This window comes from Aulonocara stuartgranti (genome assembly GCF_965226115.1).
Source record: "Aulonocara stuartgranti genome assembly, chromosome: 14".
NCBI lineage: Eukaryota > Metazoa > Chordata > Actinopteri > Cichliformes > Cichlidae > Aulonocara > Aulonocara stuartgranti.
The window spans coordinates 3,722,897-3,750,093 of record NC_138950.1 but is presented as its reverse complement, the minus strand read 5'-3'; the positions used below and the strand labels follow the sequence as shown (position 1 = coordinate 3,750,093).

Here is a 27,197-nt window from a genome sequence, read left to right as displayed (position 1 = left end):
AGAGCCTGGATAGCTCAGTTGGTAGAGCATCAGACTTTTAATCTGAGGGTCCAGGGTTCAAGTCCCTGTTCAGGTGTGGCTCTCTTAAATCAAGGTGCTCAATCACTACCAGCTGTAGTTAATGTCAATTAACTTCACTATATAAAAACTAGCTGGTGTCCTAACATAAATAACTGCATATTATTAGAGCTGAAGTGTAAAACCAGCTCATGATACTCCAACAGGAGGAAGGCTTTTTGTGATAAAAAAGCTGTTTTTAGAATCAAAAACATTTTCATTTGATCAAAAGTCTCTTGTTGCAGTGCTCAGACAGCTGAGTTATTTTAATGGGGCAGGGAAAAAAACACATCTCCACCTCTCCCCCTCTTTCTTTTGCTTTTACCTGCCAATTGTAAATGGTTTATGCTCTTTTTAACTAGGAAAACTAATTTAGAATTGTTTGGAAATGTTCACAAAGAGAAAAACTGCATGCTGTGGTTATGACATATTACCGAGTACTGCAAACACTCTCATCACGCAGGTCGTCTGCCTGTGTCACACTCTTGTGTGTTTTTTAAGGATACATCCATGAGGACCACCAGGCTCTTGCACTGCTCCAAAGCCAAGTACTTCTCGCTTCCTGCCAGCACTGAACACAGCAGAGGGAACATTTTAACACAGACATACAGACCTGATGTAAAAAGGCCAAAGCAGTGTGTGAGGCTGGGTGTTTTTCTTCACCGTAAATACCAACAGATGTTTAAGGCCATGTCCACACTAATACGTCTTCGTTTGAAAACGCAAACTGAGAAAATTGAAAACTGAGACGGCGTTTTTGGTCAAGGAAAACTTGAGCTTTTTGAAAACGCTCTCCAAAATGGATACATTTGAAAACGCTGACAGCTCTCTTAAAGATTAATATCAGTCTGTACATGCTCCAGATTTCTTCACATTCTTGATTCTCACTCGCTTTTGCAACTTTGCTACTTTTGTGTTACTCGCAGCAACGACCACCTCATTGTTAGTCCATTTAAAAAACTCGGTGCTTCTCCTCAACATTTTGCCGCGACGGAAAAGTAAATAAACAGCAGATGGAAATCACGCAGGTCAAACCATCTTACGTTTCACGCATGCGCAGTACAGGAACGTAAGCGTTTTCAGTCGTTTCAGTGTGGATGAACAGCTGTTCAGAAACCATTGAAAACGATAGTGTGGAGCATTTTTAGACGAAAACACCATTTTCAAATTTATCCGGATTAGTGTAGACGCAGCCAAGTCTCGCTCCAATCATTGGTGTGAATGCTGATGTTGTTATGTTAATGAACCCTAAACAGGCAGTTCAGTAGTGGTGGGTGTGGGGCTCTGTAGGTGAGAAAACTCTAAAGTAGACATGCAGCAGTTCTGCAAAATGCAAAAATCACCCAAAACTTTGTTTTTGGCAGAAGCTCTGCGTGTTGTGGGGCGTACACAGACCAACTCTGACTTCCTCAGCTCCTGAGCCACCATCATTTCTAAATAGCCACGGGCTTTATATCAGGGTGTAATGCTCAATGTTACACCCTCAACCAGGTCACCCCACTAAAAATAAAATAGTCTATGTCCATCTTTTACATCCAGTCTATGCTTTTACCAGCACCTGTTGGAGTTCAGTAGCAGCATCACCTAACCTGGAGGCTAGTTAGCATAATGCTAGCTTTTTGAGGTTATTTACTTTTCTTTTTTGGACGGAGTTCAGATGACTGAAGTTTTGAAACAATCGTCTGCTGAAAGAGATATGACTGAACAAGCAGGATGAACAGCAGGATTACTGACCTCCACCCTGAATGGCCTCAGTCAGAAGTTTGTAGAGGTGCAGTGGTTTGCAAAATCCCTTCTTATGACACAAAAAAGACATAAAGGGGTCAGTGTTTCACTACTTCTGTTAAAACCTCTTATATCAACCAGTAATGGCAGGGCAAGAACAGGCAGCTGTGTGCTTCAATCTCACCTTGTTGCAGTGTTTCTGAAATAACTGTCTGATGGCCTGAGGTGAAGGGAGGGCAGCTTGGTGAGGAAATGAAAGCTGGCGGGAGAAACACAGAGTAAATGAACACGCTGCATATCTCATTATTTATTTCCATCCTCGTAAGTTGTCAATACTTTTATTAGATCAAAAATCTTCACCTGGCCACTACAAGACCACAGAAACGTCAAACAGCTGTCAGGCAGCTGGAAGGAGAGCCTGGATAGCTCAGTTGGTAGAGCATCAGACTTTTAATCTGAGGGTCCAGGGTTCAAGTCCCTGTTCAGGCGATGTGTGTTTTAAAACTCTAATCTCTAGCTCAGGTTTGGCCAACTCCGTCTGTCAATCTCTTGCTCCCCACTCCCCTCTCTCGTAAACAAGATCCGGAGATACTCCATTTCCTCCGCTTTCCCTTTTCCAGCTGAAATCTGAGGCCTCAGATTTTGAGGCGCTTATTCTCATTCCTACCGCTTCAAGCTCAGCTGTTCCAGTGCCAGCTGAAGGCCGCTACCTGAGCAAGCCAACAGAACCACCTTGTCTGCAAAAAGCATATGATGTGGTTCAAAGTGGAAGCTAATGCCATCTGGCTCGACACTCACTGGGAACGGGTCTCGTCAATGATTTCTATAATCAATTCGATTCCGATTCACAAGGTCCCGATTCGATTCAATTTTGACTCAGACAGTCAGAAATATTATAATTCTGATAATTTATCAGTACTGACACTTGTTAGACTTCATCAGATGTGTGAGCATCACAGCAGATGCTTTTATGTCAAAATAACTGAGAATAAAACTGGAAAACATGAAGGAGATTTTCCTGGCCTGGTTTTTTATAGCAGCTAACCTTAAAAATATTCTGCAGTAGATCAAAAACTGAAGAAAACCATGAATCAACATCTGAACATTACCTGATGCTGCAAAGTTACAGAGGTTTGATTACAGATGCAGCTACAAGTTTTGCAAATTGGCATCATTTTAAAAAGTTTACATTTCTTTGGTATTAAACAGCAGAAATGAGGCTTTCTTGTCAGAAGTCATTTTTGGAAAAACAAACAAACAAACAAAACAAAAAGAACAAAAAAAACAAACAATGACCAACTGCGGTGTACACGACGATAAGCTGGTGCGTAATAAGCAAGCAAATAATGCAGAATAATGTGCATGAAGTGTTATTTTATCACGGTGGAAGCAAAACCGCAAAACTAAGGGAATTCATGACGATGTTTTTCAAACATGAAGGATAGTCTGGATCTTCATTTGCTGCTGGTTCTGTGAATTTTGGTTGGAGAGAGACAAAACCTGCAGCTTCCAAATCTGTGAGCTGTCGGCTTTCAGCCCCGACGGCGTGTCTGTGTACGTGCCGTCGGTGAGAAAGTTGACAAAACCCTAGATTAGACAGTCTTTTAGAAACCGTCAGCATTTCGTTACATTTCATTATCAGTCCAGCGTATTCACCACTTGTGAATATTCACATAGTTCTGAGTTCAGGCAGGGCCTGGATAGCTCAGTCGGTAGAGCATCAGACTTTTAATCTGAGGGTCCAGGGTTCAAGTCCCTGTTCAGGCGGACTAGCTTTAAGACAAATGTGCAGGTTTTCTGCACTTAACGCAGTCATTTTCAGTCCACTATAACAAAAAGCAGCGCCTGAAGTTGAAGCCTAACTGACAGAGGACCTATGTAATGCACTGTAGGAGCATTTGTTGTCCTAATGAGCACCAAAAAAAGCTTCTGCACTCTCCACATTTGGGTAGGCTTCAAAATGCACAACCAGACAGCTGCTAAGTTACTTCTAGATGGATTTATTCAAACATTTTTAAGACATTTAATACAAATATTTTCTTTTCTTTATTTTTATTTTTTGCTTATTCCAAGTAATGCAATTATGTGCTCCTCTGTTTCATAATCTTTAATCTAATAATCTGGATAAAAGTTTTTCTAAAGAGAAACCTTAAATTTAGCTTCCAAAATATTAAAGGCTCTACAGACACACTCCCATCAGAGTTCACATCTGCAGCTCGCACTGGTTTGAGTCTATTAAATTAACTGCTGATTGGTTTACCTCTGTTACTGATGTGATGTCTTCTGTTGATGGTTTTCGAGCTGGTCTGTAACAAAAACCAAAACAATCAAAAAAATATAGAGAAGTCAGCTTCCCTTTAAACCTGCTTTTTATTCTGGTGACTTTCATTCAAAAGGACTAACGATGGGAAAACACCTCCCAGCTCCCTTCCTGTGTGACCACAGTAAAAATACATTTAAAGAAATTTCATATAAAATGAAGTTAAATTTGTAAATTCATTCTGTGTTTCAGAAAAGAGCATTATTCAGGGTGTGCTCATTTGCTAACGACTTGTCGATCACAGGCCGTTCATGAATGCTTTCACAGTCTGGTCCGCCCCTCGCTCTCCACATCCGGTTTTACACAACAACAAGACGGCAACAGAACTCCATGACTCACGTGGCATTGTTGCCCTGCTCCGCCAGCACCCGCAGGAGGAAGGCTCCCTGCTGATTAGGCTCGGCGGTGGAGGGGATGATGATGTAGCAACCCGGTGGGAGCGAGCCACGAAGAACAACCTCCCGCCGTGCGACATACTGGGGGCTGTGGAGGACTGGGCGGAGCACGCTCAGGTCCTCACGGGACAGGTACGTATTCTTAGGATGGGCCTGGAGAGACAGCACACACTCATTTACACCAGCCCTTCCTCATCCACAGTTACTGCTTCAAGTACAGTTTAGAAAGACTTTAACAGCTTTTCAGACGCTATCTGATCTAAACAGTTTAACCAAATATGTTCAGCTTTTATTGACGTCCTTTTAGGGGCAAGTCTCAACACCTAGCAGTCACCTTGGTAACACGTTTTGATATAAACTACTGATCACTGGGTCCCTTAACTTCTTCAGGTGAACGTTTCCAACTTTTGTTTTTAGCTACATATGACCCAGGAGTTAAGTGTTTGCTTAGTTAGCTGTTTGATATCTTTTCTGTTCAACCATCTTCAGATAAACTCAGTAAATCCATTGGTACAACAGGCCCTTTGACAGTGTTATAACAGATTAAAAGCAACATCGCCTGAACAGGGACTTGAACCCTGGACCCTCAGATTAAAAGTCTGATGCTCTACCGACTGAGCTATCCAGGCTCCTGACAAGAAAGACCTGCTTTCCAACATATGGCCATAAACTAAGCAAGAGACATTTCCTCAAAATATCTGCTTGCGCCTTCATACCGATGACATTTCAAATATAGTCAGTCTGACAGCCTCGCAGTCTGTAATCATTCTCCAAAGAAGCACCTTAATATGAATAAACAGCACATCGATTGAAATTTCAGAGGAATAAAACTATCTAATAAAACCGTCCATGTTCACTTTCTGCTCTGTGAAATAGCAGCTTCCAAGCTGAACTAAATATCGCAATAATACCTTCATATAGGAATAAAAATAATAGCAACTACTGCGCTATTCAGGAAGTCAGTCCAAAGAGAGAAGAGCCATTGGGCAGGACTTTTATCACGTTTATGCCTTTCATTTAAACACCAGACCCCGTGTGCGTGACTATACCGGGTATACGTGAAGGCCGATGGCTAGACTAATGCCTCTTCGTCTCTGGTGTTTCTGCATCAGAGCCAAAACGAAGGAGCAGGTCTTCTGAGCGCTGTCGGGGTTTTGGTCCGCCTTTGACAGAACAAAGTAGAACTGGGGGTTCTGATAGAACCAACCTGCACACACACAAACACACTGTTAGTTTTCCTATCGTGTGTAACTTTTAACATTTCTTTTCATAATTCATTTTTTTCATGTTCCAAGCTGGACCTGATTTAACTGCCTCCAAATGTGCAATTTATTGGTCCTCTGTCCAAAGATCTTTAAACAGAAGCTAACAGACCTAGAACAGGATCACGGGAAGCCCAGTTACCCAAAACCAGACTCCATGCGTGTGATCTGTGTGGCTATATTCCTAACTGTTTACCTGGCAGTGTCTGATATCAAAACTTGGTCTACCTGTAAAACTGCAGCTCTGTTATTAAAGACTGTACAAATAAGCTCGTCTCAGCTTGTTGAGTTACAGAATCCTTCATAAACATTATACAGTCAGAGATCTCAAACAAAAGCACAAGGATTATTTCTGAGTGCTGCACGTCAAATGTAATATATTACATAATGTACAAGTGAAACAAAGACTGTCACATAAAATTAAAGAAAAAAAAAACTGCATCTGGGAACAGACAGACAGGCGTGTCAGAGACCTGTGCTGCACAGAGGGATTAGAGGGGAAACTTCAGGTTTAACTCTCATTGTTCACAGTTACAAAGGTGCTTCACTTCTTACGTCTTGATAATTTATGCTCGAGACTGGAGCGAAATACACTGCCGGTCAAAAGTTTGAGAACACCCCGATTTTTCCAGCAATTATGCCGTTTAATGTCTGATTGCACTCTGAAATGAAAGCATAGTACAAATAAGCAATTGGAGTTCAAAAAGAAATCATGGAATCAATTCATAGACCAAAATGTATTCTAACCTTTAAGTAGCCACCAGATATAACAGCTGAACACACCCGTAGCTTTCTTTCTACAATAGAAATCAATCTGTTTGTTGCAGAAGTTCCCATAAATGTGGACCTTGTAGGTTGCTTTGCTTTCACTCTTCTGTCCAGTTCATCCCAAACCAGCTCGATGAGGTTTAAGTATGGAGGACTGTGCTGGACACTCCGTGTTTTCAAGTAGTTCTGGCATAGCTTGGATTATGTTTTGGGTCATTATCCCGCTGTAGGATGAACCCCTGACCAACTAGGCGCATACCAGAGGGTACTGCATGGCGCTGCAGAATGCTGTGGTAGCCGTTTTGGTTCAGGGTGCCTCTCACAGCGGTGTTTCATGGCCCAGGCAAGTCTCTTTGTCTTATTCTGTATAATACTATGGTATGTGGTTTATACAAAAAGCCCTTTTTGTATAATTCTGAAATTCCTTTTTTTAGTTTTGGGTAACCTTACCTTTTTTAAACCTCTGGCAGTTCACCACTTACCTTTGTGCCATTTCAAGCTATTCGTTGGGCTTGAACAACTTGAATTACAATAGATAACTGGAAAAATTGGGGTGTTCTAAAACTTTGGACTAGTATTGTATTTTCTAGACAACAAGAAAAAAAACTGCACCTACTGAAAAATTGTGCAGAAAAGAGTGTGACCATTTCTGGAAGATGCCTGAGGAATCTGTCCACAGGCAGCAGGAGGCGCTAAAGTTTTGGTCTTTCCCTGGTGAGCATCAGTTAAAATTGACTCTCAGGAGAGACTGTATTCCTATTCCTTTGTGTCGGCTGCAAGAAATATTAAAACATTGTTCTTGTATTTTTCGTCATATTTGATGCTAAAATCAGAGTGCACTACACAACCTTCAGAGCCTGGATAGCTCAGTCGGTAGAGCATCAGACTTTTAATCTGAGGGTCCAGGGTTCAAGTCCCTGTTCAGGCGTGGCTCTTTTAAAGACTCTCTGATCACTGCCAGCAAGCGCAAAGATTAAGGCTAATAGTGACTAATTAACACATGAAACTAACTGTTCGCCTGATTGGCCCCTACTCTTAAATTCAGTTGTGACAGTTGAGGTGGACTTCTGTCTAGTTTTAAATATCCCAGCTTTATCTCCAGTTTTAAAACCAGCTGCTGGGCTTGTGCGGTTCAGAGTTAAGAGTGAGGCACAAAACATTTGACACACGTCATCACCCGTCTTACCTCCTTGAGGAGAGCCTCCTGCTGTGATATTCGGCGCCCAGTTGCCATGATGCATAATGCAGCTCAAAGGCAACATGCCTGATTCACTGAGAGCCTCCGTCAGGTGACAGACCTCCATCACCTCGAAGTTCTGTCGGAAGTCCGACACCGACATCCTGACAGAGAGAGAGAGGAACAGAGCGAATGGCCAAACAGATTTCCTTCGTCTGTAAATACTTAATGTGTTTGAATAGCATTGGCACATCCAAGTTCAAAAACAAAGACACATTTGGTTTCTTGACTGCAATCATCTCATCTGCTCTGTTTGGAAATATTGGTGTCGTTTTAATCATCGTTGTCACCGTTTCATTCATCCCTGCTGAGTATCTACCCTGTAATGAGCAGGAACAGCCACAGGGGGCCCCATAAAAGTTGTGTGACAGTCGCTGGTATGACATTACGATAAACTCACCAGAACTCTCCGTCCTCCTGTCTGACTCTGCCGAGTCGTTTCTGCTCCTCGATGCTCACCGTTTTCCACTCTTGACTGCAAACACAGGTTTGTAAACGTGCTGTAAATGTGTGAAGTATGTACTCAAGAAGGGGAGTTAGTAAGGTGACATTTGGTTTGTATGTGACCTCATGGATTCAGATTAAAGAGGCAGTAAATTGAGCTATGAGATCAGTGCAAACGCATCAATTATTTTAAGATTATTAAACTATTTTTTCCAATTTTCTCACAGCCTTATGATGTTGTTATGTTATTTTCTGTGATTTTGTACTTCCCTTTGTTCAGTGTCTTTTTTTTCACAAGACACTCAATTTTAATCTCACATTTGACTTTAGACAACAGTAATAAAAACCACGAACCACAAGAAACTGTGATCTGTGCTCTGCACGATGGCCCACGATTACTGCGATTAGCCCATTCACTCCCCTCACTTCCTCCTATGCATTACCAGCTACTTCTTCTGATGCCATTTTTGAGTTGACTGAAAGGATTTAAATTTAGAGTAAGTTTTATTCAGCACTGCTCATTGGATGATCTTCATACCCTTTGAAGTCACTCCAGGGCCCCTCCCACTCTGTGTTGCCCCAAGGGTTGAGGATTCGCACCAGATATTCAGTGCCGAGTGTCGTCCTCACCTGGCAGGAGAGGAGGCAAATCAGGTGAGAGTGCAGTGAAGAGCAGCTGTGAGTCATTTAGATTTCTACTTAAGATACAGAAACACTGCATTTAATTTGTCCTGCTTTTGAGATTCACATCTGTATTTATGTGTAATTAGGACTTATGAACATTTCTTGGGCGTGTTCAGTGACAGTTACCTTATCCACTGCAGTCAGAGCGTAGGCATGTCTAAACATGATTCCCAGTTCATTCCTGTGCTCCAGAGGACCCTGGAGGGGGGAAAAGCCAACCAACCACAGTGAGGACAGAAGGAAAACAAACAATATGACTCATAAATGAGTGCAGGAACGCCTCTGTGTTTCCCAGCAGGTTCAGATCTAAATCATCCCTCACAGGTCCTTACTGTACCTGGCAGTTGGCACAGTTGATGAGTGCTCCTCTGACCAGCAGGTGTCTGAGGAAGGTCGGCAAGTCTCTGGGAAGTGAGGCCACCTGTAAAACCTCTGTCACCCCGCCCGTCATATCCACCATGGCCTCATGAGGGAAGCCCATGTCCAGAGCTCGGTAGCCACCCTTCAACCTGAGACAGAAAGGGAAATATCAGAGGTTTTCTGAACGGTTTTCTAAAGATCTCCTGAATTTGTCTTTCTAACTGAACTCTGACTAACAAATCTGCCCAGGAAAGGTTTGAACAATGGGACATTTAATGTTTGAGATATTATTATTATCCTTATCATTGTTATGCCCACTTTTTCACTCACTTATCAACTACTTGTTCTTAAAGTGTGAAGAACAGATGCTCAAATTATCCACAATACTCTGAGTAGGAACAGACGCTGAAATTTAGAATCTTTTAAAACACAGACACTGGATGTTAGTTACTATTTACCCATTTCAGCATGTTTACATGTTTATTTGTTCTATCATTTCTCTTGCTGCTATATAGTCATATTTATTTTTTTCCATATAAATGCAACAAAATCTGGAAAATGTTCACTCCGCATGGCACTATGTAAAAAAAACAACATATTTTTTATTTCCTCTAAATTCAGTTTTCAGCATCAGTATCTGTATCATTGTATCTGATAATTCACTGGAGAAAACTTCAAAAAGTATATCTCCAAAAGTTGATTCTGTTCATCTGGACGTAGCGTACCTGTGATTGCAGCCATTCCCCAACTCTCTGTGAATGGGACTCATGGCCATTGATCAGTGGTTGTTGATCAATGGTCATGAGAATTTGCATAATTAAGATTAAGAAACTGACCTCCCAGCCCATTGTTCCTTCAGTGTGCTGGTTTCAGTCATTATGCAAATGCACTGTTTATAAGATTTGGGGAAACTTGCAGTCAGCTGAGACTGAAGAAGTCACCTGGATGAGTGACGAAACGTTTCTCCCACAAAACGCTACGTCCACAGAATCAGCTTTTGGAGATTTACTTTCCTGGATGATTGAGAATGCATCAAGACGTTCAAAAAGTATAGTTTGGGTGATTCTTCAAGCGTCATATCTAGGGATGGGTATCGAAAACCGGTTCTTGTTGAGAACCGGTTCCCACTGTTTCAATTCCTTGGAAGTGTTTGCCATTTTTGCAAACGATTCCCTTATCAATTCCAGCCGCCCCGAATGACGTCACCATGTTGCGGAGCGTCATTTACCTGGCAGGAAACACGGTGGCTCAAACGCTCAAAAGTTTGGTTATACTTTACGAGAACGGATGACAACAGGGCAACTTGCAATACTTGCAAAGTAGATACTTCATTTAAGGGAGGAAACACTGCGAATATGCAAAAGCATGTGCTCACAAAACACGTGATGACCTTAAATGAATGTCGTGTTTTTAATTCCGCTCCGGACTCGTGAATCTCAACCCAGCAGCAGCGGTAACGTTTGCACGTCCTCTCCCGTTAATGCGGCAGGTAAATAATCAACTAACAGTGCATATTATGTTAGCGCGATCTGCCTTATTACAAACCTGCCATTACTGTGCATTTAGGTGACCATGATGAGACAGACAGAGTCAGGCTCAGATGCTGGCAGTTCTCGCTGCAGTCGACTGGTAGCGTCTCCTTTCAGGCCAGGATAGACGAATGTCACCGAGCAGTGACTCAGTTTGTGGTCAAAGGCTTGAACCCATTTGCCACAGCAGATGATTTTCAGTAAGTGAATGTGTTTAATTGTAGGCAGGGACATTACTGGATATTCATGTGTAATTGCTACAGAAGAATATTTATTTTATTATTTTACATTTACAATTATTTTTCCTGGGGACCCCGTGACCCACTGAAGAGCCGTAGGCTGTGGATCTCTTAAGATCTCACTGTTGGGTTTGTAAGGCCATGTTACTCTTAAATTTCTTTCTTGTTCAAAGAGAAGATATAAAACAAAGTTCCAAGCTAATCGACTTTAGTGTTCTCCTTTTTTAAAAAGAATCGATAAGAGAATCGATAAAGAATCGAATCGTTAAACAGAATCGAAAATGGAATCGGAATCGTGAAAATCTTATCAATACCCATCCCTAGTCATATCACCGTGTGGGATAGGTGGCAGCTTACAGCATATGAACGCTCTCCCTTTTTATTAACATTACGACACCAGGCTGATCTTCTAGCAGTGATTAGCAGAAAAACACATGCTGTCATGTCATTATCTCCTATACTTATGAAGGGCTCAGAAATGGTGGGAAAACTCGAACTTGAAAGACCTGGAATTCAGGAAAGATTCATAGTATGATGCTAAAATTTTGGATAAAATTAAGGGGTTTAGGTGAAACGTATGGATATGGAATATGGATTTGTGGTTATGTAACAGGCAAAAGAAGACCAAATGTCTATCAGAGAGGCTGAAATGTGCAGTGAGACATGAACACCTAGACAGCGGCTGACTGGGACTCACTTGGCGTAGGCTTTCTCCAGCAGGGCGCTCCAGAACTCTTGTCTTTCTGGGGAGCTGAGGAAGATCAGATTGTTGTCCACAGTGGGCAGCAGGTCATCGATCCGTACCTCCTCCCACTGACCGTACTGCCAGAACTACACAGCGAGAGAAAGAGAGAGAGAATATCATCTGATTTGGGCTGAGAATTCACTTGAAGAAGATAACTGCATATTAAACAGAGCTTTTGTACCCTGAAAGTGAAGCAACCACTGTATCCATCTTGGAAGCTCTGGCCCAGAGGCACAACCTTCTTGAGCAGCGATTGATTCATGGAGAGAGACGCTATAGCCGAAAGTAACCAGCAGTCACCTGGAAAAGAATGAAGTAGGTCATGACATCATTTAAAGCTTCAGTGCACAATGCTGGATGGTCCTCTTTCCATTTTAAATCACTTCAAGCTGTGCACCATCTTTCACCTACAGTCTCCATTAAACCTTTATGTGCTGGGTGTAACAGCTATTCAACGCTGACATACAGCATCTACAGAGAGCTGTTTGCACTGTTGTATTTGAGGAAGGAGGAACATGTTTAACCTGGTCTTCAGGGTGTGACACAGACCCACCTGTGTGGAAGGAACAGAAAAGACCTGAGGTTCTCAATCTGATGTAGCTACTGTATACGATTTGTTTTGTCCTTGATGCCACTCAGCTCAGTTAATTTTACCCAGTCACCAGTGCAAGTACTGCAACAGAGATATACACAGTTTCAATGGCCCTGAACTCTTTCCAGGGTGCACCCCTCCCACCCTCCAAAGTGACCCAGTGTCAGCTGGGAGAGGTTCCAGCATCTCTTTGATCTTCTCTACGTTTAAGACTAGTCTTAAAACTTGGTTTGAGGGTGTAGGCTGCTGGAGGATTCCTTTTTTTAGTCACATTTTCCACTTATTATGTGTTTATACACATAATCTTCCAGCAGAACAGCCTGGTTTTGCTGGAGGATTCTTCCTGCTAAAAGGGAGTTTTTCCTTCCCACTGTCGCCAAAGCTCTTGCTCATAGGGGGTCGAGTGTTTGTTGGAGTTCTCTGCTGTGTTATTGTAGTGAGTTTTTACCTTACAATATAAAGTGCCTTGAGGCAACTGTTATTGTGATTTGGTACTATATAAATAAAATTAAACTGAACTGAATTGAATCAGGACAATAGTATCAACATCAGCACGAGGTTGTTTATCCAGACTGGATCTGTGCTGTGTCTTTATCCGACTCCTGCCCTCCCTCCTGTCAAAAACAGACTTAGCATTTCTAGGAGGCCTGTAAAACACGCTGCAGGGCATTTCCTGGAATCAGTAGTGCTATGTTGAATGGGTGGGGCCAGCTCTGGTGACCACATCAGTGCACTCCTGGGGTTCAAGGGCTGTCAGAAATAAGCTATAGCAGCTTATTTTTGACGGTGGGCAACGCGAAGGATTAGACTGAACAGCAAATCATGCAAAGCTGCTCTGGTGGAGTCCAAGAATGAAAAGGTGGTGGAAATGAGCAGAATAGGTCCACTTGAACTGAAAATACTTAGCTTATACAACTAAGTAGTACAGGAGATCTCTACTTACTGAGTTTCCCCTGGCGAACATCCAGCCTCGTTGCGCCATCTACTATGAACTGAGGTGATGAACAGAGTTCCTGGAAACAGAGCAATGATTGGTTGAAACAAAGACAAGAAAGAGCAGGAATATGAACGCAAATAAACTTGATCTGACTTGTCTGCAGAGCCAAAGGGAGAGGCAGATAAAAGTTCATCCATCAGAACATTGTGGCACAAACTTGGCACACTGCTGGATGTGTGACTCCGAGTCAGACAGGAAGACTGACATTAGTTTCACCAATGTTCAGTGTTTATCATGATAGAATTTTTGAAGGTGCATAAATAAAATGTATCAAATTTTTATAAATAATGATCATTCGTGTGACAATTACAAAGTAACTGAGATAAGATAAGAAGCAACTTTTATTATAACCTGAGATCTATGACGTCCCCACAACTTCCTCTAGTGGCGACTCGAGTCATTCCGCATACTTGGACTTGCTCAGATTGCAAAGAGTTATGACTTGTTATCAGTACAAACACTTTGAAAAACTGTCTGTGTATTCACCAGCATATGCAGTCTTCAAAAATGTGTGTGGCACCAACGTTTGCTACGTTTACACTTATCTAGGTTGCACATAGTTAACAGATATGAGAGAATCCCCCCTGATTATGACATTAACGGTGGAATCAGTGAAAAAAAAACTATGGGCACCTTTTTATGAGTGAAAGCTATAGAGCACCGTGTTCTTGAAGTAACCTGTGTGGTACAACACAGCAAAGACAGCATACTTTACATTTTTAAACCCCAAAGCATGAACAGGAACTTGAACCCAGGATCAAAAGGCTGATGCTTTTCTACAGAGCTGCTCAGGCTCTAATGGTTAGTGGAACAGTTCAAATTCTTACCTAAAAATGTGGATATTAGCAGTTGAAATGATTAGCTGTTAATGTAACTACGTGTTGGCTTTGATATCAAGAGCTAACGATATGAGATAAATGTGTGGATAATATACTCATTTCTAATCCTGTCCATCCTGCTCACTCCCAGTCAAAATCTTAAAAGCTTCAGCTCAGCTTCTCGTTTCATGACCGTCACCTTCTTCAAACCATTCCTCACAGCAGGTCTCACTGGCATCTTTGAAACCTTCCCTTTGACTCTTGCTGCTATCATACTGTTACGAATCACCCCCACTCATCTTCTCCCACTCCACCCTGTCTGCACTCTTCTTGTGCTGTATGCATTGCTTTGGATGGCTGACTCATCTTCACTACCTCTGATCTTTGCAGCTTCACTCTTACATCTCATTCATACACAGGAATTCTGTTTTGTTTCTATTGAGCTTACCTCCATCTCCCATACACCTGCCCTCTACTCTTACTACATAGAATTTTTTTAAACACTTATAGCATTCATTTTTTGTATGTTGTATTTGTTTGTTTGTTTGTTTTTTACTTTTTGCATGATGGGAATGAAATTAAAAGTGCTTTAAAAGTAAACTTGACTTAATTGAGTAACATTATGTGTCTAATCCATATGTCTGTGGTAAAGAGTCCACAGTTACAGGATTTCTATGGATTTCCTGGACAGTGAGGTGTCAAACTACGATGGTGAACACACGAGTGACAAGCGTCTCTGAGGTAATTACTCAGAGGTTCGATTTAGGAGGGAGCGATGCAGGATTTATGGCCTCATTCTGTCAACACTGGCTTAATGCAGCATAAGAGGAAGGACAACTCTCTTTGTGATGGTGTTCCTGTGACATGTGTCCTTCTCCCTAAATCAGTGTGTGTTGTACTAATTCACAGCCTGCCCATTCAGAAATGTCTGCCTTTAACTGTCTTCTTTAGTTTGCATCGGTCTATACAGGTTATAGGATTTTGTAAACAGACACATCGAACTTCACACTGCTGAACAGTTTTCTTGGTATTTAGATGCAAACAGCGATAAATGAAAGAGACATGTTGCAGCTCCAGGAAGTTTGCTAACATACCGTTTGCTGTTATATTAGCCTACACTTCAGGTTACACTGAATACATAGAATATGAAGATGAGTAATACCTGAAGGAAAAGTTCACTTTATATCCTATTTCAAATATTTAACATTTATGGATTCAGCTTTGTTTTATTCTTGCAAACACTGGATCAGACTTTAAACCTCTGTCCTTTTACCTCTGTGGTGCTTCCAGCTCTTCCTGTTTGGACCAAAGACAAAGAACTTCTGACATTTTTCTTTTCACTGCCATCTGAAGTCTTTTGAGTCAGCAGCAGCAGGAAGTTCTGTTTCTGATTCCATGTGAGGGAATTTACAGAAAGCAAGTTTGTGCCCACTGCATCCTGCGTGCGTGCTCCATTCAGGCAGTAAGCCTTGTGTAGATACAGTTTGTACAATAACAGTCAGTACAGACTCCGTGATCTATCTATAGGAACTCAGTGACTCAATCTTAATGAATACTACACTGCTTTAAGCATGAAAACCTAAATAAAATCTATTTCTAGACATGGAACACACCCAGAAACTGGCCAAAGGGAATGTTTTTAGGTGAACAAGTTTTAATGTGTCAAGAGCGTTTCCATGATACTCTGAAAGAAGTGCCTCCACAGTTAAGGCAAAGGTTGGTGTGATGCTATACACCTGAATTATACCTCTGTGTCAGATCTACTTTGTAACTTATGCCACAACCGGAACTCAATTTTAATGCAATGCTGCAAAAATGTAACTACGGGTCAATGTTTGTCCTAAAGACTTGAATGACACAGGAGTTAAGTGTTTGCTTAGTTAGCTGTTTGATATCTTTTCTGTTCAACCATCTTCAGATAAACTCAGTAAATCCATTGGTACAACAGGCCCTTTGACAGTGTTATAACAGATTAAAAGCAACATCGCCTGAACAGGGACTTGAACCCTGGACCCTCAGATTAAAAGTCTGATGCTCTACCGACTGAGCTATCCAGGCTCCCGCAAGGAGGGGAAATCTCTCTATCGTCAAACTGAACTTCAGCCAGCGTGGTACATGCAAAACCTCTCAATCAGTCACTGAGATGATGTGATTATCTCATCAGTGTCAATCATTAGAACCATGAAGCTCTACGATCTGAGTTATAAAACCATGAAACAAGAAGTTACATGCTCAAAATTTTTACTCTGCATGTGAAGACAGAAATGTGAGCCATCACTTTAACGAGCGCCTTAACCGGTGTAACGTGAACATGCGTGTTATTTTGTTTTATCTTACATATATTAGCAAATATAAAACAAACCTGCCAAACTATAGTATATACCGTACATTATATTCTATTAAAGCAAGTGAACAGAAAGGCTGCATTCTTTGTTTCCTGTTCAGATACCTTAGTTGCATATTTTACATATTTAGCCAACACAGAGTTTAGCAGCAGATTTAATCTCACCCACCCTGCATCCTGCCCAGCCCTCAAGTCAGAAAGAAGAGAAGCAAAGCGAGCGGATGCAGGATAATATAGAACTAAAGGACAACACTGAGCCTTGTCTTTGTTTCCCTCCTGTTGCCCTGCAGGGTTTGGGTTGCCTTCATTTTATCTCTGTGGAGCCTTTCTGAAACACACCCTTGCAAATATGACTCTGTCACGCACTGATTGTAACTCTCCAGTTGACCAACTCGGACACTACAGGGCAAAAAAACCACTGGTTCACATCTGGCACAAGGCTGTAACTGGTAACAGTGATTCACAGAGATCCACCAGAATTTTGATTTTTACCAGGTGAGTTTTTAATGTTAAAGGTAAAAGAAAGCCACAGAGACTCAGAGAAACAAAATAACGACTTAAATAAGTGTGAAATTAAGTGTAATTTGAAACTGCAATTCGACCCGCTGAGTGGAATCGTCCTGTTATAACATGTGGTGTTAGTTATTGTCCATCTGCCTTTACCTGGTATTTAAAAAACCATCCAGGTGTTCTCAAAGTGACCTCAGCTGCTCTTAAAAGTATTTTAATCAGTATAAATACAGCCTTTATTGTGTAAATGTGACTGTTACTCTGTAATGATAATTACAGCATCACACACAGTACTGGTCACAGGGGGAAATGAGGTCCTGAAGCTGGGTGCATTAAACAACCTGGCACTTAACATCACCAAGACCAAGGAACTCATCCTGGACTTCAGGCGGAAGAGAGCTGCCCCTGCCCCTCTGCACATCAACGGTGAATTTGTAGAGCGAGTGGAATCCTTCAAACTCCTTGGTGTCCACATCTCTGCAGACCTCTCCTGGTCAGTCAACGCCACGGTGCTAGTCAAGAAGGCCCAAGCAGTGGCTACACTTCTAAGGGTGCTCAGGAAGGAGCAACTAAACACCCCACTGCTGGTGACCTTCTATAGATCCACCATCGAGAGCCTGCTGACCTATGCAGTGACAGTGTGGCACGCCAGCTGCACAGAGGCAGGCAGGAAGAGATTACAGAGGGTGGTAAACGTAGCAAAAAAAAATCAGTGGCTGTCCCCTGCCCTCTTTGTCTGCCATCTATAACTCCCGTTGTCTCAGCAGGGCCAGAAACATCTTGAAGGACATCAGCCACCCCGGTTACCATCTTTTTAACCTACTCCCCTCTGGCAGGCGCTTCAGATCCATACGGGCCAGAACAAACAGACACGGGGATAGCTTCTTCCCCAAAGCCATCACCATACTCAACTCAAAACATGCACAAAACTAATTTGCACTGACTGTATCATCATTCTCTGGCTGTCTGTCTGTGTCACCCAGTGCAGTGTATTTAGATTAGATTATATTAGATTAGATAGAACTTTATTAATCCCTCGGGTGGGTTCCTCTGGGAAATTCGATATTCGAAATTCGATTCGATTTATATTACGTGTATAGTTATATTATTGTATTTTTTTTTTATAATGTGTTAAGCACATGTGCACCTTTATGGAGCCGTTTTAAATCTCATTATACCAGTATAATGACAATAAAGGCTTTCACTTCACTTCCTAACTTAACCCATGGAGCTCTGTGGGAGTTTATTTTGAAGCTTTGTAATATTGTGTGTTTTACTGTATTTCAACTCTTTTATTCACAATATCGCATCAAAAACATGAAACTTTTTAACAGTCTAACAGATGTCTAGAAGAAAAGGAATAAATCATTACGTTCAGCTTTTTCATCCTCGCCAAAGGAGGAACGCTTTCTCAATATACCATTTTTTTTTTACTGTATGTATATATTTACATATTTAAAAGTTAATAAGTAAAACATTTGTGGTGCAGCACAACAGATAAAAATTCACATGCAAAACACGCGAAGATCCCAGATATGAAACTCTAAAGTCAAAATGTGCACAATGATGTAAAATGTTAAAAGATTATCCTTCTGTTTCTCTGTGGTGGCAGGAGCAAAGGAGTTTTACTACCAGACAACTTCAAGCACATAATGTAGACATACACAGAGATTACAACATTATTACCGAAGGAAGAAGAGAGCTGCTGGTTTTAAAGAACTCTGAACAACCAGCTACACGCATCACGCTGTACTAATACTTAATTGTAGGCAGCATGAAATTGAAATACAAGTAAAGCACTTCAAAACTGCATCGTGTACTGTTGTTGTGTCTGCGTGACACCTGAAAACACTCGGGCAGTGCAAACTAGCCTGTGTTTATCTATTATTTGAAATCCGTTACTATTTTATTAGAGCAGCTTACGCTACTTGTGTTGGTCTTTTACTGCCCTGCAGGATGGTGTCACTGTGCGTATGTGCAACATCTGTAATCTGCAAAGTGACTATTAGCTGTGGAGCAGAAAGCACACTTACCTTTTGAAATGTGCTGAAGAAGAATGCGCATACATATGTGTGTGTGTGTGATATGTAAATGAAGAGAGCTCGATACTGCAGTATTTACTCTGTGGGAGTTTTTTATGCATTTACGTTACGCAGCTGTTACGGGTTTGTTCTCCCTTTCGTAGTTACCTTTGGTCGCTTCCACTTGACCCCGGGCTGCATCTCCAGCTCTCCCATGGGGAAGTTAAAGTCCACGAACAGCCCGCTCGCCGGGCTCACTTCGCCGCTCTCCGGCGGTATGCCCCCGCTCAGAATTTCTGCCAGCCAGCGGCGGGACTGCGAGCCCATTAGCTCGTCGGAGCACACCGAGTCCACATCGTCCTCCGGCGGCGGCGGCAGGGAGCTGTCAGACGATACACTCAAAGACTTTCTCATGGCGAACATTAACCGTGCTCTACCTGACTTTCAGCGCTCTTTCCTGTTTATAAGGTGCACAGACAAGCCACGCCCCCTGATAAATCCGCCCAGGTAGATGCTCACCTGGGCGGGAAAAACAGTCCCGGAGGGTTTTTATTGCGTTGCGTGAGACAGTCCCAGATGTGTTCAGTCAGTAAAGGCGGAAAACCCGCTGAAGGTTTCCAGGATTTCCTCAGTGGAGAGGCCACAGGAGCATTACCAATACACACGCGTGTGAAAACTAGTGTCCAATTCCAGTAACTGTTACAAATCTTACAAATTTTGCCACAGACTGTGAAGTTAAAACTCAAGTGCCTTACACCTTATCTACCAGCAGGGGGCGCCTCCTGAAAGTGGGAAAAGAAGCCTAGACTGTTTAGATATCTGCAGAAAATGTGAAATTGTGCTCACTTAACCTTTGACCTTAGTTAACACTTTCCAGATATCTTTATGGGCCATTTACTCCTTGCAAATATTATTAACTGACACTGACTCTTATTTTGTAAATGACTTCTCACACCATGTTAAAGACTATTATTAAAGTTACTCACAATACTTGAAATGTGCAATTCCCTTGTATTCTTATTCCTATTTATCCCTTTTGTATACGCAGTATTTATATACGTCTCTGTAGTTACATATGTGTAACTTCTGTCGGTGCTGTGCTATTGGAAACCGAATTTCTTGGAGGAACCCACCCGAGGGATTAAAGTTTCATCTAATCTAAGATGGTGACATCAATAAAACCCCACTTGAGGCTTTATAACGGGAACTTTACAAACCAAAAGGTGACTGACATATTTTACAGACTGTAATGTTATCAGTGGTCCTTGATGCACTCTAACTTTAGACTAACAAATCGCATTTCTCACCCATGAATTTGAGATTTTAGTAGTGATGAGGAAACCTCTGTGTAGAACACAAAGCTGCTGAGCGGGTGAACAATAAGTCACCCAACTTCCTCTTACACCATCACACACTCAACACACAGCAAACCTAAAATTACAACACCTTCACCACAGGATGACTAAGTAGCAGCTTTAAGACTCCTTAAGGCTTCCCAACAGCTCTCAGCCAACGCCCTGATACTGTTTAGGAGAACAGATCAAAAATCAATCAATCAAGAAGCAAACGCAGACAGGCTGGAAATGATAAATTACTTTTATTGAGAAAACTTGTGATTATGAAAACTAATGACCTGTCTGACTCCATCCTAACTGCTGCGTGTGGTTGTTTGTGTGTGAGTGTATTTATGCGTTTCCATCACTGAGATGTGGCCATGATGCTGGATACACCTGCAAAAGGAAAACAAAGGGAGAGCAGGGAAAAGAGAAGGAAATGAGGCATGAATATGAAATCTCTGACTTCACTTCCAGTCACAGTGAAACAAATAAAACACAAAAGACCTGCAAGGACCCGGGTTTGCCAGGCCTACGAGGGGGTGGTGGCGTGCATTGTCTTACAGTAATGAGTCTTACTTAACAGAATAAACAAATGGATTTTATGCTGATACAAATGAGATCCCTCTCTAAAAAAAACATTTTTTTTAATTACAACCCCGGCGATTTTGCTTTTGTAAAACAACACAAGTAGTTAGAACAATGCGGCGTTCGAGTGGTTTGACTCTCGGTGGGTTTTTTTGATTAGCTGTGACTTCTCAGCACTAATATGCGCAGCAGCAACACTCACTCTCAAAGTCGATCTTCTCCACGATGTTCTTGGGCTTGACGCTCTCCTCCTGGTTGAAGATGAAGATCTGTCCATCCTCGTTCTCCGTCCAGCCGTACTTGTTCATCCACACCTTCACCTGCGTGTCTGCACACACAGAAAACAGAGGTTCACACAGATTTACCACCAACATGGAGTCCAATCGTCCGCTTTACTTTAAAGACGGCCGATTTATGTTGAGCTGTGCCCATTAGAAGCTTCTGTAGCTGCTGATTTAACAGATGCGCGTTGTTACGTGTCACACAGTCAAAACAACTTATAGTCTTTAAATATCAAAGGTTGATTGCACTGAGCCGTCTGCCAGGTTTTTACACGTGTGTGTCAAAGGTCTTACCCAGCGGGTCTCCGAGCATCTCGGCCAGTAAGCGGCGATCGATGGTCTGGTAGGTGATGCCCACAACATGGCAGATAACTAAACAGAAAACATTCGAGTTTTTATCATGTTCAAACAGTTTCATGTGGTTTATTCTCAGAATTTGCATCACTGCACTGTGTGGGCGTGTCTGTGTCTGAGGTTGTTCAATTAAACCAGCTGTTTGTGTTCAGTGTAGTGGCGTGCTGCCCAACGTGCTGAGTCAGAGGACGATACTCACACTTGCGCACAGAGTCCTCAAAACCAGTAATGCCATCGATGAGCTCTCTGTTCTCCTCTAGACTCGTCTGTCCAGGACGGGACGGGACAGAGAGGAGAGGAAACAAACATCAGCACGAGAAAACCAGAAAAATCGCAACACAGAAATCAGGAATGTCCTGAAAGGCAATTAGGATTAAAATGATAATAAAAATTGTTTTTAAATGTGCTTCAAAAGCATTTCGACAAATAGAAGCAGAATACTTCATTCAAAGAGCAAGTTGGGCCGAAAACAAACTACTTAAGAAAGATTAGGACACAATTCATTCATTCAGTTCACACTAAAACGAAGGGAACAGCAGCAGGCGAGGTTTGACGGAAAGATGAGCACCGATGACTCCGGCAGGTCGGAGATCCGTTTTGGTGATTAATGTCAATTTTAAGTAGAAGCAGGAGGACGGGACACAATTTTTAATGTGTGTCCACATTTTTCATTCCATTTTTTTTTTAAATGCTAACATTGAGAGCTTGACAAAACAAATTTCCCACGTGTGGGACTAATAAAGGTTATCTTATCTTATCTTGTTTCTATGGTCAACCAATCAACACACGCTAGCGTCTGGACCAACCACTTTGACTTGCCCTTTGAACTCTGCTGCTCCTGCTGGGAAAGGAGACGCTAAAAAAAAAAAAGAAAAGCAGAAAACAGCCTAAAAGCTGAATTCTACGAGCTACTTTGTTGCTTGAGAAAAAAGGCCATACTAATAGTTTCTGGAAACCATGTGTCCTCAGCACAGCCCTTCAGCTGATGGCCCTGTTGAGGTTTTATTGTGTTTCTCTTACATGGATGCAGAGTTATGTGCATGTGGTTTAGTGTGAGTTTCGTACCCAGAAGCTCTGGAAGTGGCACGTCTCCAGCAGGTTCCCCAGATAGAGGATCTGTCTGATGGGCCGCTCCTCCTGCTGCGACACAGTAGTCAAGGAAATGCCCCCCTGACCCCAACACAGAGCCAAGCTCCGCCACCAGCACCACCCTGATCTGTTTATACACAGCCCTGCACAAAGATTCTCTAACACCACCAATACAGCCTTAATCAGAGAATTTCTGATATAAGCAAGAACTGCCACTCGATAGACTTCCTGTTCCAAAGGGAGCGCTCTCGAGGTACTCCACCATGAACAGGGCCCCATGGAGCTGAATACTGTGTGTGTGTGTGTGTGTGTGTGTGTGTGTGTGTGTGTGTGTGTTGGGGGGGGGGGGGGGTTGCATCTAAAATAAATAATAACTCATAGTGCTTTTAATCTTTTTGGCACAGATATTTTTTTTCTTCCAGTAATTTATAACAACAAACATTTAACACCTACAGAAAATTCTGATTTCACATTGTTAATGACCTGCATGGACGTGGAATTCAGACAACATATCAATACTATTTCAACTTTGTCTAGAATGGGAGGACATAATTATTTTAGCTGGTTAGCTCAATTCACTGAGGATTACATTGGGTATAACAGGAGGTGGACCTCCATCAGGCACAATGGAGATATTTCTACTGCAGCAGTGTAAAAGGATTAATATTCATACTCAGCAAAAAAAAAAGAAAAAAAAAAAGATGTCTGTCCAAAGTGGGACAGAAGTATGAACTTCTAATCAACTTCTTAAAGTTTCCATAACTCCAATCTGCACACACACACACATTCAGAGAACCTGTCACATATAAATCTCCCAGAATGCAACGCTCAGAGAAAAAGCACCAAAAGGATACATGTGTCTGGTCGATCATGCACTTGCAGAGTGTGAAGTCGGTGTGTGGCAGGTTGGTCAGCGCCTTCAGCAGAATCTGTGAGGTCACTTGAGTCTGGAAGTATGCTGGATTAAACTGGTACCTGCACAGATGTCAAGATTAGAGTCATCACCACTCAAACATCAAGGTATCCAACAGGTAAATCAAATAAAGACCATTCTGGTATATTCCTAAGAGCTGCCTCTGTCCCCAAATTATTTAGAGTCGGTAATATTTTTAGCAGTGTGTAAAAGTCGCTTTCTTTCCTACCGAAGGAAAATCTGCTGCTTCCTGGAGCCGACATCCAGCAGTAGAGGCAGGCTGGCAGAGACTGAGCTGCCTTTGTTTTATGATCAGAATCAGGCCATAGTCAGGGCTTGACTCCCCTATTGGATAAAACTTCCTCCACCTATTTTTTTCCCCCCTATCATTACATTTTTCCCTTTATTTATAAATTAAAAAAAATCCAGTGTCTTAAAGTCGAATAGCTGCTGTTTGGGTAACTTATGTAACTTACAGCTTGAGCACAGCAAGGTTTGCTTCCAGGTCGTAGGCATTTTCTCTCGCTTGCGTCTCCACGTAGCGCTCCAGCGTTGCAAGGTTTTCTGGGTTGTACCTGTGAGGGGAGATGAGATTATTATCCATAAATAAAAGCAAATGTTTCAGTGCTTTTTTTTTCATTTATGTGCTTATAAGCTTAAAATATGTTTGTCGAGAGTTGCACTACATCTTCAGGATAACCCTGATTCTACATTGGGTTCCCATGCTGTGGAAGAGGTCATGCCATCCCAGTGGCCCTGATATTGTCTATTATGAATACTCTGGAGATATTCATCCTAGACCAGCCCCGGCACGTGATCAGCCCACGGATGGATCCCTCTGCAGTTTATCTACCAGCCCAGACGAGGACGCCAGTCTCTACCTGCTCAAACAGGTCTACAAAGCTAGCGAGCATTGTGAGAGTTTTTGTGTATTGTTTTTTTTTTTTACTTTTTCAGTGCCTTCAAAACCATCAAACCAACCGTACTTGATATCAAGTAACTGGGCTCAGCTGCATGCTTCCCTGGATAGTTGAAACCACAGAGTGTGTGTCTGCAGCACTGTATGCCAGACAGCGTGGCTAGCGAAATTCAGACACTACTGGACAAATATTCGCAGGTCCTCCGTTCAAACTGGAAAGCAACAGGAGCACATTTAGCAAAAGATAATCCAGCACAGAACACCATGAGAAATCCTTCCCACCTGTGGCCAACAAACTTTACGTCTCCTCCTTATGACATCTGGGCTTTCTTAAATCGCCATATCTTATTTGCACCTTACTTTTTCCCTTGTTTTTTTTAAATATAGCGTTTACAATTTCCTGTCTTTCACGTTTATATCTTAACTGGGCCTCTATAACAGGGGTCCCCAATCCCAGTCCACGAGGGCCGGTGTCCCTGCAGGTTTTACATGTGTCCTTGATCCATCACAGCTGATTTAAATGGATAAATGACCTCCTCAACATGTCTTGAAGTTCTCCAGAGGCCTGGTAATGAACTAATCATGTGATTCAGGTGTGTTGACCCAGGGTGAGATCTAAAACCTGCAGGGACACCGACCCCTGCTCTATAACAAAGCAATTGTCTTGGGTTAGTAAGGTATTATGATTACAAATTAGTGATCATTTCAAATCATAGACGGTGGAAAGGTCCACCAGTTGAGCCTCAGGTGACAACAGCTGCGTAAATGGTTAATTTTCTGTGTGAAAGCAGAAAATGAACCCTGGGCTGATGAAAACAATCCTATTCATGCAGTAAATGACTTCCTTTGTGTGAAATATCTTTGATCACCGCTTTTAACCTGAATGAACCGTTAATGTCCATCTAATGAAAATGAGTAAACAACAATATACCGCAGAAGCCAGGGTTTCTCACCAATACAAATTGTCTACAGTTCAATGGCGCAAACCCGGCTAATGCTAGCAGCTGTATAAATCCAACACGAACATTAAACATATTTTATCCAATATTTGTTAACTCTGACTTATTATTTCTTTAATATAATGTTGGTGTAATTAACCAACAATAAAACTCGTTTAATGAGGCATCAAGCTGCCCTGTATGGGCTAGCCACCACTGACTCACTGCACCAAACGTTAGCTTGCGATATTAGCAACCAGGCTAAGCTGTTAGCTCGGTCTGCTGTTGTTCTTTGTACCTGTCGATTCCTCTGAGAAGCTTCCCCACGTTCGCCCTCATCTGCTCGAAAGACGACGCCATTTGGTCCAAACTTTTACTTGGTTTTTTTAAGCTAAAAACCCGAATTAACGCCGCACGTGGGCCGCAAAGTGAAACGGCACCGGGGCGGAGGGAGAAAAAGGTCGGACCGGAAGTGTTGATGGACCGGTACGCTAACCGTAATGCCGGAGCAAAGCCCTGTGGAAAGTCGTTCCGTGAACTTTGTCCGTCATAATTTTCATAAACGTTTCAAAAACATATGTTTAGTCCGATCGGTATTTTAGGAAAAGTAAAGCTAGTATCGGCACTCAGCAGGCGCCTCATCCAGGCGTTTTAAACATTGTCTAAATAAACAAATAAATAAATAACACATTAAAAAAAATAATTACATCACTAAAAAACTTCATTGATCGCCAAACAACAGAAAAAGACCTTTCCTGTTTGAAACTGAAACTACTACATGAACTGCGTGGTTCTTCTACTTTTGACTTTAATTTTCCGCATATACTTTTACATAACAAGTACAGTTAGGAAAACTTACTGCTCTCTACAGGGGCCGCTGCAGCAGATCTGCTGCCTTTTTAGGATCCTTCCTCTTTTCCTCTTGCCTGGCAGCTCCATCTTCAACATCTTTTGTCCAGTATATCCATTGTTCCTTCCCTACACAAGTCTAAATCTTCTCAGCCTTGCCTCTCTCAGAATCAGAAAACTTTATTAATCCCTAAAGAAATTATGTGGTTACATAATTTCCTTTTCAGATGTCCCTCTGATTTAATTATCTTTCTGTCTATCTTCAGCGCAACCTCCTGTTTCTTTTTCATTTCCACTGTCTCCAAACTATACATACTTTGGTGTCTGAGGAGGATGTGCAGAAGTGCTTCAGACAGGGGAACGCACTGGTCCTGACGGGATTGTCGGTCGTGTCCTCAAGTTATCCGTGGCTCAGCTGGCTGGAGTGTTCACAAATATCTACTGCTCCCTCTCTCTGTCTGTGATCCCAGCCTGCTTCAAAATGGCCACCATCTTCCCTGTACCCATGCTTTGAGAGGCTGGTCAGGAACGTCATCTGCTCTGCACTACCCAAATCAATGGACCAATTTGCATACCACCACAACAGGTCCACTGATGACGCCGTAGCCCTGACACTAAGTACTGCCCTCTTGCACCTGGAGAGAAGAGACACATTTGTGAGAATGCTGTTTGTAGATTACAGCTCAGCATTCAATACCATTCTTTCCTCAATGGAAACTGCAGGATCTAGGACTGAGCAGCTTTCTCTGCAGCTGGATCCTTAACTTCCTGTCTGACAGACACCAAGTAGTCAGACGTGGCAGCATTACCTCATCACCTGCCATAATGAACACTGGTGCTCCACTGGGGTGTGTACTGAGCCCTCTCCTGTACTCACTCTACACC

At 42.2% G+C, this 27,197-nt stretch overlaps 2 protein-coding genes across 4 annotated transcripts in view; both read right to left on the bottom strand.

Moving 5' to 3' along the window:
- Nucleotides 1–19,548, bottom strand: part of LOC309687047 (calpain-9) — a 31,596-nt gene extending 12,048 nt beyond the window's left edge. The window contains exons 1-15 of one of the 2 annotated variants that reach the window (XM_082501711.1): nucleotides 19,216–19,548; nucleotides 13,301–13,370; nucleotides 11,947–12,065; nucleotides 11,718–11,851; nucleotides 9,230–9,401; nucleotides 9,019–9,090; nucleotides 8,747–8,838; nucleotides 8,165–8,239; nucleotides 7,714–7,868; nucleotides 5,547–5,704; nucleotides 4,442–4,650; nucleotides 4,043–4,088; nucleotides 1,967–2,041; nucleotides 1,792–1,849; nucleotides 564–628 (exon numbers count right to left, since the gene is read on the bottom strand). In XM_082501711.1, the coding sequence (XP_082357837.1) occupies nucleotides 564–628; nucleotides 1,792–1,849; nucleotides 1,967–2,041; nucleotides 4,043–4,088; nucleotides 4,442–4,650; nucleotides 5,547–5,704; nucleotides 7,714–7,868; nucleotides 8,165–8,239; nucleotides 8,747–8,838; nucleotides 9,019–9,090; nucleotides 9,230–9,401; nucleotides 11,718–11,851; nucleotides 11,947–12,065; nucleotides 13,301–13,370; nucleotides 19,216–19,470 (1,755 nt within the window). In that variant the 5' untranslated portion in view covers nucleotides 19,471–19,548. Of the gene's footprint in view, nucleotides 1–563; nucleotides 629–1,791; nucleotides 1,853–1,966; nucleotides 2,042–4,042; nucleotides 4,089–4,441; nucleotides 4,651–5,546; nucleotides 5,705–7,713; nucleotides 7,869–8,164; nucleotides 8,240–8,746; nucleotides 8,839–9,018; nucleotides 9,091–9,229; nucleotides 9,402–11,717; nucleotides 11,852–11,946; nucleotides 12,066–13,300; nucleotides 13,371–19,215 lie in introns of both variants that reach the window. The other variant, XM_082501710.1, reaches the window with a different exon arrangement.
- A 1,077-nt stretch (nucleotides 19,549–20,625) lies between these two features.
- On the bottom strand, nucleotides 20,626–25,942 carry eif3k (eukaryotic translation initiation factor 3, subunit K). 2 transcript variants are annotated; one of them, XM_082504152.1, is made up of 8 exons: nucleotides 25,762–25,942; nucleotides 24,083–24,181; nucleotides 23,548–23,668; nucleotides 22,670–22,747; nucleotides 21,804–21,870; nucleotides 21,545–21,622; nucleotides 21,172–21,297; nucleotides 20,626–20,777 (listed from the first exon to the last, which is right to left on the bottom strand). In XM_082504152.1, the coding sequence occupies exons 1-8, from the start codon at nucleotides 25,821–25,823 to the stop codon at nucleotides 20,746–20,748; spliced, it is 663 nt and encodes a 220-aa protein (XP_082360278.1). In that variant the 5' UTR covers nucleotides 25,824–25,942; the 3' UTR covers nucleotides 20,626–20,745. The 2 variants fall into 2 exon arrangements, with proteins under 2 accessions (XP_082360278.1, XP_082360279.1); XM_082504153.1 differs by having other exon boundaries at nucleotides 22,670–22,744.
- Nucleotides 25,943–27,197: the final 1,255 nt, after the last annotated feature.

Bases quoted from the DNA above. Each gene is read 5' to 3' on its own strand.
- eif3k (XM_082504152.1), bottom strand. From the start codon at position 25,823: ATGGCGTCGTCTTTCGAGCAGATGAGGGCGAACGTGGGGAAGCTTCTC. The intron at 24,182-25,761 runs GTACAAAGAACA...CTCCCCTCACAG, and splicing joins CTTCTCAGAGGAATCGACAG to GTACAACCCAGAAAACCTTG. The intron at 23,669-24,082 runs GTAAGTTACATA...ACATCTGTGCAG, and splicing joins AACCTTGCTGTGCTCAAGCT to GTACCAGTTTAATCCAGCAT.